General features: G+C 41.8%; 1 protein-coding gene across 4 annotated transcripts in view; it reads left to right on the top strand.

The window, feature by feature from the left end:
• Positions 1-16,226, top strand: part of LOC100754252 (disco-interacting protein 2 homolog C) — a 391,750-nt gene that overhangs the window by 366,978 nt on the left and 8,546 nt on the right. For all 4 annotated transcript variants that reach the window (XM_027405065.2, XM_027405067.2, XM_027405066.2 and 1 more), the window contains 4 exons: positions 1,222-1,283; positions 9,258-9,315; positions 11,112-11,186; positions 14,759-14,933. In XM_027405065.2, the coding sequence (XP_027260866.1) occupies positions 1,222-1,283; positions 9,258-9,315; positions 11,112-11,186; positions 14,759-14,933 (370 nt within the window). The remainder of the gene's footprint in view (positions 1-1,221; positions 1,284-9,257; positions 9,316-11,111; positions 11,187-14,758; positions 14,934-16,226) is intronic.

The following is a 16,226-nucleotide window of genomic DNA, read 5'->3' on the forward strand; positions in this document are numbered from 1 at the left end:
TTTTGAGTTTCACATTGTTCACTACATTGGACAGTGTTTCATACCTGCTGCTCTATAAGACAGCTCCATTGAATAATTACAAAGTAGAAAGTAGATTGTTTTTAGGCCACTGTCACTGTATGCATCCAGGTCTTACATGTGTTTCTCTTTTTCCTGCTCTCAGTGGTGGGACCCCACTGACCACTATCACTGAGTATTAGAACAAAAAAGTAGTGATTTGTTTTGTTTTAGGCAGTGTCTCACTATGTAGCCATAGCTTGCCGGGAACTTAAAAATACCCACCCATTTCTTCCCCTGCTTCCTGAGCACTGGGATTAAAGGCATGCACCACCTTGCTCAGAAAAGCTGCTATTATATTTATTCTTAATTTAAACATACTTTTGGTGCAATATTGAGATTCCTTCTTAAAGAAATATAGTACAGTTTAAGTAAATTCTGAAGGACTTAATTTCTCCCACCCCTTTTACAATTCTGTTGTGTTTGCCATATTTTTCAACATCAGTATTGTATTGCCTTATCACTAAATGTAAAATACTATGTCAGTTCAGTAATAAAGACCTTCCTGAGAAGAGGTCATTGGTCAGAAGTCAGTCCAGTATATTTTTAGAAGATATTTATAATGCCAAGATGAGATTTCTGGACTGCTATGTTAAATGAAGACAGCTCAGAGTACTTACTGCTCAGCTGACTTGGAGAAACACAGAACCTCCCTGACTTATGTCATAGACGAAAATAGCCTTCTGAGGCTGGAGGCACAAGCAGGATTAAAAGGAACAAAATAATAATCTCTTGTATCTTCTTCCTCAGTCTGTCAGCTCCTATCACCCTTCTGCTTCAGTATCTTATGGTCTAAAAATAGCCTTTCTGAATACATGTTGTGAAAATTTCTGAACAAGACAATTCATATTCTTGACAATCCACTTCTGCAGCCAAACATTTTCTAGTAAAACAAGTAGTATCCCTCCCTTGTTCTTATTATACATACATGAATGGGGTCAAGCTTTGTGAGGGGCCAATGTGATCCTAAAATGTTCCTTTGGGAATTTAGAAGCTCAAACCAGATGTTAGAAGGCTACTTAGAGATGAATAGGTTTAGCAACATTAGTCTTTTGGGTTGTTTGTTCAATTTAAAATTTTTACCAAACAAATGCTCACCAATTAGAATATAGATGCAGCCTTTTCCCTACTAAGAGATTAACCATACTGTGTTGTTGTTTGCAGGGGACATCAGGACCTGACCCCACCACTGTCTATGTTGACATGAGAGCCCTGAGACATGACAGGTATGAGTTCTCTCCTCTCTCTCACTTTCTCCCTTCCTCCATTATTGGTGGCCTAGCACATGTATGTCCAGGTTAAAACAAAACGTGAAAGGAGTCATGATTACTTGTTCAAAGTGTCATTATATGAATAAAGTGAGTTGGCTCAAACTCTTTAAAAACTTGATTTACAAGACCAATGGTGTTGCTAGAAGTGTCTGACATACCTTAGTAATTGGAAGTCATAGCCATCTCAGTAAGGTTCCATTTTGCATGCCAATATATGTCAACATTTCTACATGAGTGTGTGTGTGTTTACATCCATGCCATATGTAGGTGTTTCTCTGAAAAAGTAGAAATGAGCCTACCTTTTCAGTGAAGCTGCTGAACAGCATTTTAAAATTGGGCTATTGGTGTATGTCATTTGTATTTTTTGTGTAAAGTATATCTCAGGAAGAGAGGGCAGGTGACCACACAAGATAAAACCTTTTGAAGGAAGCCCTGCCTCAACTAGAAGATCCTTTTGAGATGGCCACGAGAGAAGAAAAAAAAAGTGTCATCATTTTACATCAATGCTCCCCCATTGAAATAATTTTTGTTCTCCTTAGAGGCCATAGAAATGCCCCAGCAATGTTGTAGTGTACAGACATAAGCATAGATTGATGTATTTCATAGGTGGTTAGGTTTTACATGAATGTGTTGCTGTACACCAGGTAGTGTGCTGTTTATCTTGTGTTTTCTAGAAGTTCACTTATCTATCAATACTTTGGAAAAACATACCCAGAGTGACTGTGTGGTTAGGGAGTGAGAAATGGAAAGCAGCATGCAACCCTGCCTGACTAAGTAGGTAGCTGAAACTCTTCAGGGACAGGAACCACAGTATCTCTGCAAACTGAGAAAGGGTCCAAATTTGGAGGCCAGGTGGAACATGCACCATCCAGGACAATCACCACTCCCTAATCTCACAAGTCTTTATGCATCTTTAGTCATATCTGGAACCATTTTTGATTGGTGCAGTTTACCAGCAAAAGTGATATGCTGTTATGTAGTTGATAGTGTCAGAGACATTGCCCACACTGTGCAGTGCATGTAATGAGTTTTCAGCACCCAACAGAAGTCAACAGCACTCTTGTTGGTGGCCTGCCTGGCCTGCAGAGTCCTATGTGAGACTCTCACAAATCACAGATGATTAGAGACTGTGTCATTAAACCCCTTACATGATGACTGAGGACCAAAGAAAATTACTTTCTCCTCAGCATTGTTCCCCACAGAATCAGGTTCTGGATGGTCAGAGTTCAATCTGGAGCATTTTCAAAACTCAGAACCAGCATTAGAACAAATGAATAACTTGTTCCAGTGTCAGAGGCATGAAGGTCTCCAAGTGATGTCTTCTGCATTTGAAAACAAATCCACTTAATTATGAACCTTACTTGGAAAACATCTTGTTTGTACAGCTTGCTCAAAGAGTACCTGTGCTAGTGACCCTTTAGCAGTTCTACCTTTGGCCTGGTCCCTCAAATAAAGAAAGAGCAGACTTCTCAGTGCAGTGGGTTGGATGTCCTCATATGTTATGAGTACCTAGGCAACTAGGGGAAGCCCCAAGTTTGTCTTTATCTATTAATCTTTTAACCCATCATTTGTCTTCATTAAGACAAATCTCATTGCTGTTTGGAGAAAGTGCTATGAAATGAGGGTGTGCATAGTATATAGTGATAAAGTAATCAGTGCCCAACATCAGATCAGCACTATACTGCTGGAAAGAGCAGGAGGCCTGTGTCAAAGATAAGCCCTTTGTGACCACTGACTAATCCTGTGATCTTGACCAAGACATTCTGAGTGACATGTTTGTCCTAATTTCAAGTCAGGAGTAATAATCTTCCCTGTCTAGGCTGCTTTGCTCATTATTAAAATAATTAGAAACAGACATGATAGTGAGTTGTATACTAGAAATTGCTCAGGGGTCATGTGTCATTAAATGTCACTGGATAATGTCATCAATTGTAATGATCAGGGATAATGTTGCCCTTGATGGACTTCTGGACCACAGCTTCTCCTGCATGGGAAACCTTATTGTGTCTGAGCAGTCCCAATGGCTCACATCAACATGGTGGACTGTTCATAGGGACCTTCTTAGGGCTTGGGTATGACATAGTGAAGTTTCCCTGAAATAACCTGCTCAGTTCTCTTCTATAGCAGAGAAAAACTAATGGCTATTCCTCAGCCACCAGAGTATCTCCTGGGATCTTACCCCTCTACCTTCTTCACTCAGGTCTGCCTCAGGTCTTTTCAGTATTTTCTTTCTGGCAGATGTACTTACTCCTCTGTCACTATCCCAACAATTCTTCCCCTCATTCTGGGGTTGAGATATGCTTCCTATCCCCTATGACTCTGCAGCTCATATTTCCAATGTGGGGTATGTGTGTGCATGTGTATGTGTGTGTGTGTGTGTGTGTGTGTGTTCATGTATGTACTCATGCTCATGAGAGCTCATGTGTGAATGCACATGTGGTAGGCCAGAGAACAGCCTGCGATGCCATTACTCAGGTTATGTCCACCTTTATTTGTTTGTTTGTTTAATTGGTTGGTTGGTTGGTTTTGGCTCAGGACCACTCACTGAACTCTACTAGCTGGCTAGTGGTTTCCAAGGATCCCCCTGCCTCCACCTCTCTGGCATTGGAAGTATAATTGCACATTATCATGACCAGTGGGTTTTTTTTTTCTTTTTTTTTTTGCAGATTTTTTTATTTGAATTAGAAACAAAATTATTTTACATGATAATCCCAGTTCCCTCTCCCTCTCCTCCTCCCCTACCACCCCCCCCCCAACTAAAACCCTACCTATCACATATCCTTTCTGCTCCCCCTGGATGGTGAGGCCTTCCATAGGGTGTCATCAGAGTCTATCCTAGCCTTTGGGATAGGACCTAAGCCCACCCCCTTGTGTCTTGGCTCAGGGAGTATTCCTCTATGTGGAATGGGCTCCCAAAGTCCACACCTATGCTAGGGATAAGTACTGAGCTACTACAGGAGGTCCCGTAGATTTCCGAGGTTTCCATGACCAGTGTTTTTAACTTGCATTCTGGGGTTAACACTCAGGTTTATTGAATGAGTTATCTCCTCAGACCCATACTCCACTGTATTTTTCAATAGATAGGCATGTCCCTGCTTGTTTGGCCTTTTGTCTAATTTTGCCCTGCCCACTTCATTCCATTTGCGTAGGCCCCTTTTCCTTGGTTTACTGTATAAAATTTCAGTATCATCTTCATCCTTCCTTCACTTGTCAGTGGAGATCCACCTTCCTGGCATCCAGACACACTGCCCACCTCATCTGCATTCTCTGAGTCCATCATTCTCAGCTCAAATGGAGTCTCCTCCACATTGCAGCCAGCTCTTTCCAGAAGGAAATAATATCCAGGTTTTACAACTTCAGTATTGTCTTTGACCTTGATTGACATATGTAAAATATACTTTGTGTTGCATCTCCTGTGACATAGGAGCTCCAAGACCTGAGGGGTCCAAGTCCAGATCTTCTCCCTGCTTATGACCCTGAAACAGGGTGTGAACTCTGGGGGCCTCAATTTCCCTATGTTTAGTATGGGCACAATAAAATGAGTCTTTGCAGGCACCTGTAATAGCTGGGGAGAGGGGAGGAAAGAAAACAACTCTGAGGTTGTTAAGGTAGGTTGAAACATGCTGGGAGTCCTTAGGCAGAGAGAGGGTGGAGATTCCAGTAGTGAGGTAAGCCTTCTGCACAGAAACCTAGTATCTGTATCCACAGCACCTTGTGCTACCCTCAGAGAAAATGCAAAGCCAATAGCTGGAAGATAGTGAGATAGGAGGCTGCTAAAAAAAAAAAAAAAAGTCATTCTTTCATTCTTCTGGTGTTCTGGAAGTAGGCTGGGGGTTTTCTCATTACAGCTATGGGAGGATCTGTCATAAGGATTAATTACTTTACCTATTGATTTAATGGAACATTCACTTGGGAGTGTCAAGACACCTGCCCAATTATCACTTAATTAGCCTGGGAAACCTTAGTTTGTCAGTATGCTATGCACTGTAAGGGAAAGGAGAGAGGACAGGTAGGTGCTAGCTAGCTCAGAGACTAAGCTCAAGATCTCAGTAGGTCTTTCCTATGGAAACAAGTGATTAAATAGGCACATTAGCCATTTCAGCTTGGTTTTATGCCTCTGTGTTTAATACCCATTTAATTCTTGTAGCCCCAATGTTAGGGTTGCTATGGAGAACATTTTTGCCTCACAAATGAGGATACATATTCCTCCAGTTTCCAGAATAAATTTAGTTCCCACATATACAAGGGAAAGTATTCAGCATCGATTTGGAAGTTATTAATTTTAAAGGTATTATTTACTGTATATTTATTTAAAATGAGTTCATAGTTAATCTCTTTCAGTTTGATGTTTTCTTAAGCACATGAATTGTTACATCTTTAGGAAAGAAAAATATTTCTCAGACATTTTAAGAAACAGTTTTAATGGGCTGTCAGATCTTAACCCAGTATACTATAAAGGTCTAGGGTAGAGATTTGTTTGTTTTCATCAGGCCTTATAAACTGAAGTAATGATTAAAGAGTGTGGTTAGAACAGTATGAATTCTCAGGCTGGGGGTGTAGTTCAGTTAGTAGAGTACTTGCTTAACTTAGCGTGTGAGAAACCCTGTGTTCCATCCCTAGCACTATATAAACTGGAGATAGTAGCACATGCAGTAATCCAGCACTGGGGAAGAGGTGGGAAGACCAGAAAACCAGCCACATAACAAGTGTGAGATCAGCCTGGGCTCCATGAGAACCATCCTGGGAGGAAGGCAGGAAGGAATGAAAGAAAAGCATAGATTCTAGACTAATTGCTGCCCAGTGAATAGGTGGGTGTGAAGGTTTTCAAGAACAGTGGACAGAGAGAAAGGCATCTCAGTGGTCAGCAGCAGGATAGGAGAAGCAAGGGTAAAATCAAAGACAGTGTTTGTTTTGCCAGCGACCTTTTGCTAGCTTGGTCCCTGTTGTGCATTGTGTGAGTGGCATGAGTTTTGCATATGTGTATGTGTAGTGTGGTGTGGGCATGCTGTATATGTGCACATAAGCTCATGTGTGCTCAAGGGTATTGTGTGTTGGAAATGTAGGAGCATCTGGGTAGTATGTTATCAATGGGCTACATATGTATGCCCATGATTGTAAAGAATGTATTACAAGCAAATTAGGAGTTTCATGTGTGTAAGGGTGTGTGTATATGTGTTTCTCATTGGTTGTATTGGGAGTATTATCTGTGTTACATGCACACAGGTATTCTGTGTATGTGTGTGCACATGCTAATAATCTGTACTTCTGTGGTTTATGTGCCCTTGTTCCTGCATACTTTTCCAAGTACATTCCAGGATTCTCTGGGAAGATTTGGGGTCTGCTTTCTTGACCACAAGACATTGATTGGTTTATGGTCAATGTTGTAGCCTGTGGTTCTAGCAGATAAGAGATTGGCCATGGGTACAGCATATGCATATTTGCTGTACACTGACCTCTGACAATGACAGTTCTAACAATTGTACATGGACAAACTGTTCTGTATTTTATACCATTCTTGACCTGTTCCCTGGGGCCTTATTGTCCCTCTGGCTAAAGTGACTGGCATTGAGATAGATGAGACTTTTTATTTTTCATCTTAATTGCTAGCTTATTTGCCTCCTTTATTTCAGTATTGGGTCTCTTCAGACAGGGAAAGTCTTTAACTCACTGTGAATTGGTCCTAGAATATGATCTCAGGATTGTGATGTCATGTGATTTCTCTGATTAACCAGAACTTGCAAATGTACTCTGTAATATACTTGAAAATCAAATAACTGTCCCTGGAGAAAGTGAAAGACAATTGCCTTTTGTAGAATCTCACTTGTGGGCATTTTGATATGAGTTTCCATTTCCTATCCCTTAGGTAAACCTCAATCTTCCAGGGAATTTGCTTCCAAACCCTTTTCTTGATGCATCATGAAAGATGTATTGTTCACGTTTCTCATCCTCTTCAAATATTCCTTGTATTAAGTGTTATAGTGAAAGCTTTGCTCCAGCTCCTGGCATCCATATATCTAAAGAGTCTGGAATGTTATGGTGAAAGTTCAACCCAAGCCCCACTCCCCTATCTCCCTCCAAAACCTGCTGCATCTCAGAAAACCTGCCAAATGATGACCTGTTCTGTCTCCTGGGGGGATTGGAAGGCCATCCAGGAGTGTTGTATCCATTAAGCATGGGCTTTTCTAATTCGGTTTGATTTGGTCTGATTTTGATTGCTGCATCAGTGGAGAGGCTTACCAGAGTGTAGAAACTTTTCACTAAGCATGTTTGGAAGGTGGAGGCTGCTACTGGTGGAAACATGCAGCCCCAGTGACATGGCTGAGCTCCTTCTAAACAGACCTCAGCCTAGTTCTGAATGTGGAGCCCTTTCCTACTCTCCAGCTAGGCCACCTCTCCTTGGTCATATATTGAGGATTTAGCCTTATAAATCAGTTCTAAATTTGTAGTTATTAGTAACAGTCACCAACCTTTATAACTCAGAGAGGCCCTGAATGGGCACATCATGTACTTAGTTCATTCTCCTCGCCTTGCGGAGTAGCCTGGCAGTGTGGGTAAGTAATCTCATGGTGAGGGAATCAGTCAGAGCTCAGGTCTTCCCTAGGTCTCAACTCAGAGTTGAGAGTCACTGTGCAAGGCACTGGTGTTGACAGTGATGACAGATCACCTTGTTGGTAATTGTGAAATTCCTTCATTTGTTCAAGAAATTAGCCCTTTGATGTGTGCTCCATTGCCTCTTCTGATTTGTTTGTTTGTTTGTTTGTTTGTTTGTTTTTCCCCCTCCCATGGCCTTTGCTACATCTTTATTAGTGTGTAGGAATGGGGCCCTTTGTATCCTGTGTCTTGGAAGGATGTGGCGATAACTCACATAAAAGAGAAGACCTCTTGTGATCTGATGTGCCCTGACTTCAAATCTTCTCCCAGCTCTTTCTTTTCCAAGGCACAGGCCCACCTTGTGTTTCTGTTCAAATAATGGCAAACACTTACTTTCTTGTTGTTTTGTGTGACTAAAATTGTCAAAAAGTCAGGCAGGGTGGCACATGTTTACATATCAGCTCTGAGAAGGCAGAGACAGCTATCCTACTTAGCAAGCTTCAGGTCAACAAAATTCTGTGACTCAAAAAAAAAATTTAAAAAAGTAGAAGGTGTTGACCTCTAACCTCCAATCCCCTCCCTACACACACACACACACACACACACACACACACACGCGCGCGCGCGCATTCATACATATACACAAACACACATAAAATTGTCTTGTAGGTAAGTGCACAAGGAATCTAGTCCTTGGTTAACTGGTAAGGAAGGAAATGAATAGTGAAGATCACAGAGCCTGAAAGGTAGAACCCTGGGAAGTGCAATGAACCAGCTCTGGAGGTGGCCAACCAAAGCCTTCTCAGCAATTCTCCAGACCAAGTTACCACTAACTAAAGACTCTTCCCTTCTGGAGAGGGTTGTCACTGTTTCTTTGGTTGGACATTCTTAGTTTAGTGGCTACTTGTGGCTACTGAGCCCACAGGCACTGCCTTCCTCACATGTTGTCTATACCCAAGCAGAGCTTTGCTAGCTATAGGTCTAGAGTTCATGGCCTGGGGCACCTGGCATGTTTAAGAATGCTCATCCTTCCCCTTTAAAAGCAGAGGCACTTTGAGTAAAGAGGCATCTTTACTCAATTGTTTTGCAGATGGGGCAAATTGGACTCCATCTCCTTTCTCTGTGGTCATTGCAGATGTGTTCTTGCCATTTGTCCTTGCCAGGTCATTGTTGACTCTGGTATCAGTAGCCATCTCTGGAATTTCCACTTTTGCCATGGGATAATACGAACAACTAACTTATTTGATAAACTGTCAAGCCCATACCATACACTAAAATTGGCCAAAGACAATGATGTGGTCCAAAAGCCCACTGAGTGATATGTATTTCCACTTACAGAGTCCGGTTGGTAGAAAGAGGATCTCCTCACAGCTTACCTCTGATGGAGTCTGGAAAAGTAAGTATTAAAAGTGTTAAAGTCCTATTCCAGTATAAAGGTGAGTAAGGCTTTAAAGTATCAAGAAATATGTTCTCAGAGACACTTTATTAGCCCAGGGGGAAAAAAGCGTTCTTGAAGATAATGTTTCAGGATGGTTTGGCTGTGTTTGGCTATGTGTACAAAAAGTCCATAACAGTGTTTTAACCTTGTTTACTTTTTTAAATAACAAACCTATGCTACATTCATCCCACTAGAAGCCTGGATGCTACCTATCTCTCTATGGCCTCTTTCCTAAGGGGTACCTAGATTCTAACATGATTGTTCCAGTTCAGTTATCTGTCCCATGTTCCCAGTGCCAGTCCCTGCTCTCAGGAGAAGAAAGACTTTTAAAACATTGAGAAGATTCTCATACTGTCTTATACCTAAATACCATTGGCTACTATTTAGTCACCTGTTCATACCTAATGGAAGCAAAGGTTGTGAAGTATTCTGTTGATTATTATCCTAGTGTTCTAAATAAAAATCAGGATATCACACTAAGAAGTATGTGGATAGTGGTTCTCAGTGGTCAACTATTAGCTTAGTTTCTGTCATATTTTTCCCTTTTTGCCCTAAATTGCAACCCTTTCTCCATTTGACACCATCCTATTGTTAACTTTACTTATGGGTTTATATGTGGTGTACATGCCCATGTTCACACACAAATGCAGAGGCCAGAGCAGGATGTTGGGTGCCTTCCTCTGTTACCCACTCTCCTTCATATTGTCTTCAGACAGGGTCTTCACTTAAGTAGAAGTTCATCATATGTTTTTGATTAGGTTGATTAACTATAGAGCTCTTGGGATCCACCTGTCTCTAATCCCCAGTGCTGCTGTTATGGGCACACAAGGCCATGCATAGCTTCTTATGTGGATGCTGGGGATTTAAACCCATGCCCACATGCTTGCAGGGCAAGTGCTCATACTCACTGAGCCATTTCCCCAGGCCCTTGACACACTTCTAAGAGCAGTTTATGTTGCTGTGGGCCTTTTAGAATCTGTATGTCTGTTTTGTCAAGGCCTGTCCCTTCATGAAGTGGTTCTCAGGATGGAAAGATAGTAACCACAATCCCAACACAATTTGAGGGACTGTTAAGTACAGATACCAGGGTCATCATCCTTCAGGTACACCTGACTGCTATAAGATGTCATGAGTTTCTAACACAGAGTGTTTTGCTTCAACTTGACTATAGAATGTTAAGTTTTCTAAACTTAGGCAGGCTATTTTTGAGATTTTAGAGTAGACCTTTGAGCCCTTTGCTATTTGCTACAGTAGAATGTTGCTAGGTTCAATGTACATTGAAAGGAAGAACTTAGTGTCAATGTCTGTAATAAAAGTTGTTCACCTATAGGGATGGGTGCTCGGAGCTCAAGATGCAAACATAGTGGAGAGGAGTAGATAGCAGGACAGAAAGAAGTTCCGGTCAGAAGCCACCAAACTTTTACTTCTACCCACTACAAAAGCATCTATTGAAACATTTATTTACCAAGGATCATTTGGTAAATATTTGGTCCACACATATCTCTTCAAACTCCCCTCTGCAATTCCCCAAGTTTGAGTTGACTCTGGTCTGCCTCATTCCTTAATCCCTACATGCCAGACTGTTAAATCATTGTGTGCAAATTCCTATTCTTCACATCAGACCATATGAAATGTTGCATCATTTATCATGGATTTTGCTTTGGAAATCATTTTTAAATGGTCAGATCTGGGCATTTATCAGCTTTGAGATATAATTGGCAATCAGAAATTGTCTCCTCTCTTTTCTCAAACAGATACTTCCTGGGGTCCGGATCATTATTGCCAATCCAGAAACTAAAGGCCCACTGGGAGACTCCCACCTTGGAGAGGTGAGTCATGGAAAGCCTGTAGCTCAAATTCTAATTGTTCTTAATAATAAAAATTCAACTGGGGTTAAAGCTGAAGATTAGAGAAGCAAAGTGGCCAGCCACTAGAGAATTCTCACTTCTACCAATGCACAGACCAAAAGGGTGATCCTGTCCTCAGACTGCATCTGTCTCCCACCAAACCTCACCAAACTGTACTGAGCTCCTGTCTCCTCCCACCCTATATTCCTCTCTAGTGGTGGGATTAAAGGCATGGGATCCAAAGTGCTGAGATCACCTTTGTGTGGGCTCTTTTTCTTTTAGACTGGATCATTTTTGTGTAGCTCAAGATGGCCTTCAATTAACGGAGATCTGTCTACTTCTGTCTCCTAAGTTCGGGGATTAAGGTGTGTAGCACCACTGTCTGGCCTCTATGGCTAACCAGTGTGGCTGCTGGGTTTAAAGGTGTGTGCCATCACTGCCTGACCTCTGTGGATAACTAGTGTGGCTAGCTTTGCACTCCGATCTTCGGGCAAGCTTTATTTGTTAAATCATAAACAAAATGTCACCACAAAAGTCTTCTGGGACATGTGGATCTGTCATCCACAGCTCATGCTGCTCACTTGAGGCAAGTCGTGGTGGCCAGGAAAGAGCTAAAGATGTGCTTTTAGCTTCAGTCATCCCCACAGAGCTCAGTATTATAGAGTGGCATTTCTTGAAGGACACAGAAGACACTGTCATCAGAGAATTCCAAAAGCACAGCAAATTTAGCCTCTGTAGACTCACTCTGGAGAGTGTTTTCATGAGCCTTCTTTATTCCTAAGAACTCCTTCATCAGGAAATTATTGAAAGCTTCAGAGTGAGCAGATCTTCACCTAGCATGATGGCCACAAAACTCAGAAGCCCACATAATAGCAAACTAGTAGTTAGATATGTGTTTTAGATCAGAGACCAAACAGTAGTCCTTTATAGCACTGTGATGAAATCCCACCCACTGTGGTTCCCTGTCAATTGGTGCACACCATGCTGTTGGCAAGGTATGGCTGGAGAGAAATATTTCATTATGCTTCCTAGCCTCTAAGTTTTTCTCCCCTGGCATCAGCTGGACCCGGATGCTACTCATTTGTTGAGGTCAAGTGTCACATACACCTTGTCCTTTCTCTTATTCTCTCCACTGATAAGATTCCTCTGAGAAATTAGAGAACATGAGGAAATGACAAGCCCCATGTCTCAGACTCTCTGTATAGAGCCATAACACCTTTGTCTCCAGTTATTCTTTCTATACCTAGGCTGCCTGGTTGAGAATGTCTTTGTGTGATCATACCTGCATCGTCTACCATATGTGTCACCAGATCAGGACAATATCACAGGAACACTTTCCCACAGAGCGTGTGGGTAGACACATGACTCATGATCAAGTCCTGACCATTTCTATGTATTCTCCACATTCTTTTCTTGTCTGGCTACTTTGTGACTCTGAGTTTGAATATTGTGATCATGTAAACTGATCTGTACTGGATTAATCAAGTGCTGCAGAGTTTTGTCCCCTTCCAAGGCAACCAGGACTGGAGATGCCAGGAAGTTGATATTTTCATCTTTACTCCAACTTGATTGAGTCATAATTGGCAGATAAAACACATAAATCAAGTTGTACACACAGTATTTGTGATGCAGTAGTGATTGCGTACATTGTAAAATGATTTACATTCAAGGTAATTGGTATACCTGTCACCTCATAAAATTATCTTTTTCTGTGTGTAGTGAGAATATTTAAGTTCTGTTGCCAGATTTCAAGCTGAAAAAGCATAGTCTTTGTGTTGTGTGTTGGCTCACAGAAGTCATTCATCATCTAAATGAAGGCTAGTCCCTTCAGCCAACATTTCCCCATCCCTGTCCACCCTCAGGCACCAGTGACAGCTGTTTGGCTGTCTGCTTTCTATGAGTGAAACCTTTTAGAGTCCACATATAGGTGAGACGTATAGGTGGTATATATCTTGCTCTGACTCGCCCCCCACTCATGTTGTTAGAAATGGCAAGCTTCCATTCACCTCCTTTTTTTCTTTTTAAAGATTTTATTTATTATGTATACAACATTCTGCTTCCATGTATATCTGCACACCAGAAGAGGGCACCAGATCTCATAACGGATGGTCGTGAGCCACCATATGGTTGCTGGGAATTAAACTCAGGACTTCAGGAAGAGCAGTCGGTCCTCTTAACCTCTGAGCCATCTCTCCAACCCCCCATTTCCCCCTGTTAAGACTGAATTATATGACATTGTCTATATTAGTTAACTTATCTTGTTGCTGTGACAAAAGCAAAATAAGGAAGAGTTTATTTTGGCTATGGTCTCAGGGTATGGTCCATCATGGCAGGGAAGTCATAATGTCAAGAGCACAAGGCAGTTGCTCACATTATGTCTGTAGTCAAGGAGCATAGACAGATGAATGATGGTATCCAGCTGGGTTTCTCCTTTTTATGTAATCTAAAATGCAGCCTAATGAATGGAACTGCTCACATTTCCTACCTCAGCTAACCTAATCAAGATAATCCCTCACAGATGCGCCCAGAGATGTGTCTCCAAAGTGATTCTAGATCCTCTCAAGTTGTCAATCAATATAATCTGTCACAATTGTCTCAGCAAGGAAATACTAAATATTGGACACAGAAAGCAGTTGCCTCTACCTCATCTGATGTTGTTCTTTTATCTATATGTTATCTTTTGATTACTTCAGCGGGTGCTTTGTAAATGTCTGCTAGGATCCAGGCACTATTCTGGGTTCTTGGGATACAATGTTAAACAATACAGATGTAGTTCTTTCTTCAGGGTACTCAGCCATGTTTCAGTGTTAACAATATAATGAAATACCCAATCTCAGAATGCCTGTGCTGCCAACAGTATAATCCCAAAACCCTCCTCATGGGTCTGGCTCTGTATGCCAACATCAATGAATATATTGTACAGATGTCTTTGAAATTGTGTTGGCTACACAATTTCCCTGAACCTTTCATGTGGTTCCACGTCATCCATAGCTATTACTTTGAATCTGTGTCAACCTCTACTTAACTGTGCTACCACAGGCCCCACATTCACCTATCTTTCTGTTGACTTTGCCTGCCCCTTCGTTGTATTTTGTTTTATTTTATCATAGTCTGCTTCAAAAGGCATAGTAGCCGAGTAAAAAAGGAAAGTGCAATCTTAAAGCTTTGAGCATTTTCCAGTTGCTCTTAGAAATGATAATTAGAAAACTACAAAGAAACTCATACAATTGTGTTCACTTTAAAATCTTCCAGTAATCTGCTTTAATGATAATTTTAGCAGGTGAATGGCTTAGTTGGTTGCTTGACTGTAACATATCTTACACAGTACTTTTATTATAGAGCTCTTTATGGGTGTCTGTACTCACCGCCCTCTATCCCTGCCCCCCAGACACCTAAGCAAAACCACCATTGCCTTGTATTAGACTGATCCAAGGAAACCTTGGCCATTGTGAAAAATAACTTGTTGACTTGTAGAGACAATTAACTTCTCTTCCCTGGAGAAGGCTGGGTGCACAGAGTGGCTTTTGCACAATGATGTTTCTCTCTGTCCATAGATATGGGTCCACAGTGCCCACAATGCCAGTGGCTATTTTACCATTTATGGAGATGAGTCTCTCCAGTCTGATCATTTCAATTCCCGGTTGAGTTTTGGAGATACCCAGACCATCTGGGCCCGAACAGGCTACCTGGGCTTCCTTCGGAGAACTGAGCTCACAGATGCAAATGGAGGTGAGTTCAGACTGGAAGAAGACATGCATTGTATGGGAGTTGAATTTGACTAACACTGAAAATGACCTTGTGCTTTGAGAGCCACACCAGGACCTCTGCTTGCCCCTACTGATCTGAAAGTGCCTAATCTTGAAAGAGAAACAAATAGGGGCTGGGTAGATAGTACAGTTGGTAAAGTATGTTTGCGATGTAAAAATATAAGACTTGAGTTTAATCCCTAGAATTCAAGTATGAGCTTCTTATAATCTTAGGGCTAAAAAGTTAGCTCTGTGGGGCCATGGTAGTCAGCCCAGCCTATACAGAAGTTCAGTGAGAAACCCTGTCTCAACAAACAAGGTAACTAGCAACCAAGAGAAATCTCTGAAGCTGATTTCTGTCTTCCATGCTCATGTACACATACATGAATGAGCACATACCTGTACAAATGCATACACAGGAAGATGTGTACACAAGCAAGTAAGATATAAATGCAGTAGGCAGAGCTGTGCATACCCCATACCCTTCCTTTGTCTTTCTGAGAACGAAGAGCAAAGGTAAAGCTAAACTTGAGCCCAGCACTCCTTATGATGAAGTGTGCTGAGTGTCTTCTTAAGTTCCAGGGGCTGTATGCTGTTCTTGCCAGAACCACTCCTATGACATTTGGACTGGAGTAGTCCTGAGGCTCTGGGCCCTGATGGCTAGCAACTGGGCCTTCCTGTTCCCATTGTTTAGGACATGACCCTGTGTCTAATAGTGGTATACTTTGTTGCTGACTGGCTGTGCCTCCATGTGAAGAGCCATACTGTGGTATTTCATGAAGCCAAGATACCAAAGCATACTCACAAGCCTAGGGGATAGTTCAGTGTCAAAGTTCATGCCTTAGGCTCATATCTCTCTCTCTCTCTCTCTCTCTCTCTCTCTCTCTCTCTCTCTCTCTCTCTGTGTGTGTGTGTGTGTGTGTGTGTGTGTGTGTGTGTGTGTGTGTGTGTGTGTGCGGGCATGAGAGGAAGCGAGAGAGAGATAGACAGAGACAGAGAGAGAGAGAGAGAGAGAGAGAGAGAGAGAGAGAGAGAGATACTAATTTTAATATTAGGAGCTGGGGAGATAATTCAGATGGTAAATACTTGATTTGCAGGTATCTGAGTTCAGATCCCTAGTGCTCATGTAAAAACTCAGGTGTAGCCACACATACCTGTAATCTCAGAACAAGGAAGACAAAAGAGTATATCCCTAGAGCTCACAGGCCAGCCAATCTAGCCAAAGTGGTGAGCTTCAGGTTCAGTCAGAGACCTGTCTTAACAAGTAAAGTGAAGA

Source organism: Cricetulus griseus, chromosome 3 (genome assembly GCF_003668045.3).
Source record: "Cricetulus griseus strain 17A/GY chromosome 3, alternate assembly CriGri-PICRH-1.0, whole genome shotgun sequence".
Taxonomy (NCBI): Eukaryota; Metazoa; Chordata; class Mammalia; order Rodentia; family Cricetidae; genus Cricetulus; species Cricetulus griseus.